A 5,737-nucleotide genomic window follows, 5' to 3' on the forward strand; every position below is an offset into this window, starting at 1 on the left:
TGTATCTCTATTTTTTGTGATTTTTACTTTTCTGCATCATTTGAGCTCGGCAGCCGTCATTTACATGGTGTGACAATTTCATGATGATTGGACCAATAGAAATGCTCCAAAATCACTTACAATAAAATCTCTTTCCATTGACTTACATTGAAAGTAAAGACATTTTTGGCCTCTCCTGTAAAGTTACTGTTCTGGAGATACATACTTTTCTTTGGACAGTGACGAAATACATACAAAAACATAAAATCTATGTTCCATAACTTTTGCACAGGCCATATTCCATGCTAAATGTTTGCCTATATGTTGAATTCAGTAAATAAACAGTAACGGTGCAGTAAAATGTGCAGAAATGTGTTCTCCGTAAAGGGTGTGCTCACTTATTCACACTTAACTTTGCATACGACTACATGATCAGACGTGTATAGACAAACTCCAACTACCAGTCAAATGCTTGGACAAACAAAACAATTTTGCATTTTTAAAATTTCAATTTAAACTGGAAATGCTATCAGATAAACGAATCAGCCTCACTGTGTCTATTTGTCCTAGAAACAAATTTCATCTCCAATTAAGCAGAAGCCTTTAGCTTTAGATTAGAAGACCTATAGGATTATTAAAAACGGCGTAAAAGAAAAAAATTCATTCGTTCATTTTTGTCAGATTGTGTGAAAATTATATTTAGTGATCATTTTTTTGATGAATATAGAATCTAATAGAGATACTTCAGAATCATTAGGAATAAAATATCTTTAAATTAACTCACATTAAATAAAATCACTGTTTACCTTCTCCTGTAAAGGTACTATTTTGGAGTTACATACTTTTTTGGACCACTACACTGTTAGAAATTGAAGTTCTGTGCAGGTACATTTTTGGTTCGTCAAGGTACAAACAATGTCAATGTTCACTGCTGTGCCTTTGAGGGGTTTTAATGTCTGATTATGGACCTTAAATCAGTTTTTCCAGGTGAAAAGTTCATATTTGTCAACAGTAGACAACAATAGAACAGTAGAATAAAACGCCTGGAGACGACACGGGGTGTGGAGGCAGTACAGCTTAGAACAGATCATTTCAGAGGATTATGGTCCAGTTTAGCACATTTCTTTCGGAGAGATTCAGTTGGGTGTGTCCAAACACTTGGCTGGTAGTATGTGTACATTTACAACACAGTACAAGACAAAAAAATAACACAAGAAATCACAAAACACAGAGATTGCAAAAAAACTAAGCTCCCCTTCTATGAAAAAAGAATTGAATTAAAAAGGATTTAGGAAGGGTGCAAGGGTGCCAAATCTTATCCACAGTGGCCCTCACCTAGCTGGAGTGGGTGTGTTAAAACAGGGAGAGCACTAAAATGTGCAGGGCTATTGTGTCTTCATGATTCACCTTTAAGGAAGGCACATCAAAACATGTTTTACAGATAAAAAAAACATAAATAACATAAATAAAACCATAAATAAAAAAAGGCAAACGTGTTTGGCTGAACTTATTCTAATGCTTCTTCATGACTCTTGCGTCTTTCAACCACTAGAGGGTAGCATTGATCTTCATATAATCAGAGGTACATGTATTTATTTATTTATTTATTTATTCATATATTTATTTACTTCCCTTCAGCAAATGCAAGCACAGAAACTTAAGACTCCCTCTGAGTCATTTTCTCTCGTTTCATCTCCACATTTCTGTTTTGATCTTTATTGCAAAATATCTCCAAAATCTTGCCGCACAAAACTTTTTTTTTTTAAGATTGTTTATCTGAATATCCTTTCAAAAATATAGAAAATGATTTGTACAGAATGAATTGTGAACTGCGTAATGAGGACGAAAACAGCATCACTCACTTGTCGAAATACCACCTCACGCGATTCGTATATAAGCAGCTTCGTAAAGCAAACTCCTGTGTGGGAAAACACTGCATCTTTAATGACCACAACAGAAACCAACACGGTCTGACCACCATGGCCAAATACATCAGGAAACAGAAACACCAGGCTCGAGCTGAAGTTACTTTCTTTTTGAAGGTTTACGTCAAAAATGTTTTTTTTTTCTCGTCTCCACAAACACCTCAGTGATGTTATAGCCGTACTGACTCGCCTCTCGCTCTGCTGATGGAGGAAGAGGCCACCTTGAGTCCAAATGGAGGCACAGAACAACAGCAATGGCACACCTCTAATATTACAGCCCTTTGGACAAACAAGTGTTCATCCCACCAAAAGGCATCACTGTGGGCAAACGGACTGTAACCCTTTGTATGAAAAATCCCTAGACTGGACCGGTCAGCTCCTTTGAAATCTGTTAGGTTATGGTGTCTTGTCTCTACATCAACTCCTTCTTCCTGTAGGTCACTGCTGTCTGCCTCGGCTGAAACTGAGGCTTGTTCTGTTTCTGCTTGTCCCATTGGCACAGCAGGATCATTTTGAAAGTGGTGCGGAAGGTTTTGTTGCACAGTGCATAGCACATGGGGTTCACCGTGCTGTTCACGTAGCACAGCCAATAGCCCAGAGCCCACAGAGTCTCAGGGATACAGTCATCGCAGAACGTGTTCACCAGGACCATGATGTTATACGGAGTCCAAGTGATGATGAAGGCAAAGAGGATGGCGCTTAAAGTCTGAGCTGCTTTCTTCTCTTTGACAAGTGATATCTTCTTGCGCTTGTTGGCCTGCGTCTTGGCCTTGGAGGCAGTGCCCTTCGCCATTGCTGCATCCTTTAAGAAAAGTGGGGATTTCGAGGCAGAAGAACCTCCTGAAGGCTTGGAGCCTTCCATAACAGGCAGGGATTGGGTGGACGATTTGGAGAAGCCTTTGCTGGAAGGTCTTTCTGCAGTAAAGCCTTCAGACTCCAGATGGTCTTGCTTAGGCGTACCCGTTTGTTCAGAGTTGGGCAGGTTGTTCATCCCAGGAAGGTTCACCACAATGGAATAGATGGCCCTTGTCTCAGCACCCTCTTCTTCCTCCTCCTCATCTGATTGGTCCATGGAGGCTCCGGCTTCATTGTTATTCCAGCTATCGCTACTGCTGTGCTCTGGGTCGCTGGTGCTGCGACGTTTACGACCACCACGACCTAGTGGCCAGAAGCGGAATCGTCTCGCTTTCTTCCGCCTTCCGTCCTTCTGGCCTGGCTGGTTCACTGTGTAGCTGCTGCAGCTGTGAGAGCTGTCTGTAGTGGGCATCATGGCAGTGGTTTCCTCTTGATTGCCTTGCTTGCCTTGGTTCCCCGAGCCCTTAAGCCCAGCCAGATCTTTGGAGCGGTTCTCAGTCTCCTTATATATCCGCCAGTAGAGCACCGTCATGATGGTCACAGGCAGGTAGAAGGCTGCAATGGCCGTGCAGAAGGTGATTATGGGCTCTGAGAGGAACTGGATGTAGCACTCTCCTGGAGGAACTGTTCGCTCCCCAACAAAGAACTGCCAGAACAGGATGGCAGGAGCCCAAAGCACAAAGGAAATGGACCAGGCCAGGCCGATCATGGTCATTGCTCTCTTAGTCGTCCGTTTGGCCCTATACGTTAGTGGCCTTGTGACCGAGAAGTATCTATCAAAGCTGATCACCAGTAAGTTCATGACGGAGGCGTTGCTAGCCACATAGTCAATCGCTAGCCATAAGTCACATGCCCAATTACCAAGTGCCCACTTGTCCATGATGATGTACGTGGTGTAGAGGTTCATCGAGAGAACCCCGATGATGAGGTCCGCAAATGCCAGACTCAGCAGATAATAGTTGTTCACCGTTTTCAGCTGCTTGTTGACTTTAAAAGAAACAAGCACTAGGATGTTCCCAATGATGGTGACCAGAGACAATGACCCTGTTAGCAGGACAATAATGATGACCTGCCAAACAGAGTGACCGCCCAGTGGGTCGTACACCACAGTAGGTGTGAGCGTGGCATCTTGAGGGCTGGTCAAGTTGGTGCCCCGTGCAAGGAGGGAGACATTGGCATGTCGGTTGTCAGCCTCCGGCCAGAGGTCTTGTGGGATGAAGGCGATGTCAGGATAATCTCGCATCCCAGGAGAGCTATTGGTGAATAATCCAGGCTTGGAGCTTGATGTCAGGTTCATGATGACGCTTGGGCATATTCTGAGGGCAAAGCTAGAAGAGAGAAACAACAAGAACTTAGCCAAACAGCCAAATCGTGGGACAATCAATCAAAGTCAACATAAATTTAGTGCATAAATGATATTATGCTGCTGTCAGAACAAAACCTTGTATCTCCAAAAGAGTAACTTTACAGGAGAAGGAAAAAACATCATTCGCTTTTCATGTGAGTCAATGGAACCAGACTTTTTTTACAAGTCATTTCTGGCCATTTGTTTTGGTCCATTCCTCATGAAATTTACACACAATGTAAAGGGCAACAGGCATTTTCAGGTTATGTCAATAACTGAAAAACGAGATACAATGTTTTGTTCTGACAGCAGCGATATGCTTTCAACATACTGGAAAAAAACAGATATATAAAACATAAAATGTGTACAAACCATGCAAATTAAGCAAAGTGTTAAGTGGTCTCTTTTTTTTTACTTAGAAAATCAACACAATGTCATTTTGAGGTGCCCAGACCGTTGCATACAACTGTATATGAATCAATTCAAAAGCTCTGCTGAGCTTACACAGATATCTTATATGCACTTACAAAATACAAAATGCAGCTCCACATGGACAGAAAACGTGTGGTCACCTTTTCATTTTCTTCCAAATATTACACAGCGCACTGTCTAACCAGGAATACCATCCCTGTGAAAAAATAAAATGATATTTTATCTAAAAAATGACCCATCTATATACAACAAATACTTCATATAGACACAATTTATTTAATAATACACAGATTTTCTCCTTAGTAGGGTTGAAACCAGAGAGAGATGCAAGAGTCCATCTTCACTTGAATGTCAGAACGACAGAGTCATTACAAACATCACAAGCCACTTAGTTTCTAATGCATTGGCTTATTCTACAGATCTACATCACCTATGTCTACCTCAACACTGCTGTAAGGCCTGAGATGTGAGACATGAAGACTATACTAATTACCGCTTTAACTAGAGCATAATGCACCAAATGCCACCGAGTGCAGTTCTTTGCCTCTCCGACAGAGGGAGATTTAGTTTTAGACGTCCAGGAGAGGGAGCTTTCAGACATGCTCCTTCATAACATCTGGCAGATACGAATAGGCACCTGGAGGTGAAGGAAAGGCTGAGTGAGGAGCAAAAACAAGGGGATATGGAATTCTGTGTCAGGATCTGAGCGCTTAGAGAGCTGAGAATGACCTGACAGTGAGGCTGAGAGGTGGAGAGAGGAGAACAATTAGGGAAAAACAACAAATACAGAGGGATACAGGGGGAGTGCAGAGGTAGAGCAGAACAAAAAAGAAAAGAAAGTTCTACTCTCACTTCAATAAATCATTGATCCAAATTTACCTTCTCAAGTCGGTAGTGATTAGTTGGCACTTTGTATGATGATCATTTTTAAACTGGTGTCTTTTACAGTCTATTTATATGCATTTTTATAACAATGAGTAATATTTTGCTTGAAGTCTTTAAAGTTAAAGGCATGCATAGATCACAATCTCAGTCCTCATCGTTTTTCAGCTATTTGGATACACCACATCTCCACTATGTCTTCTCTTAAACTGTATCGGTCCCACTTTATATTGAGTGTCTAATAACTGTGTAGTTACACATGAATAACATGCAACAACACCGTAACTACTGATGATTGGGTTATGTTACAGATGGATTA

The 5,737-nt window shown here is 41.4% G+C and overlaps 1 protein-coding gene across 1 annotated transcript; it reads right to left on the minus strand.

The window, feature by feature from the left end:
* Positions 1 to 211: 211 nt before the first annotated feature.
* On the minus strand, positions 212 to 5,011 carry LOC108410404 (muscarinic acetylcholine receptor M3). The gene is made up of 2 exons (XM_037543894.1): positions 4,977 to 5,011; positions 212 to 4,087 (listed from the first exon to the last, which is right to left on the minus strand). Exons 1-2 carry the CDS (start codon positions 5,009 to 5,011, stop codon positions 2,317 to 2,319), a joined length of 1,806 nt encoding a protein of 601 aa, XP_037399791.1. The 3' UTR covers positions 212 to 2,316.
* Positions 5,012 to 5,737: the final 726 nt, after the last annotated feature.

The sequence above is a fragment of the Pygocentrus nattereri genome, chromosome 13 (assembly GCF_015220715.1).
Source record: "Pygocentrus nattereri isolate fPygNat1 chromosome 13, fPygNat1.pri, whole genome shotgun sequence".
In the NCBI taxonomy this organism is placed as follows: Eukaryota; Metazoa; Chordata; class Actinopteri; order Characiformes; family Serrasalmidae; genus Pygocentrus; species Pygocentrus nattereri.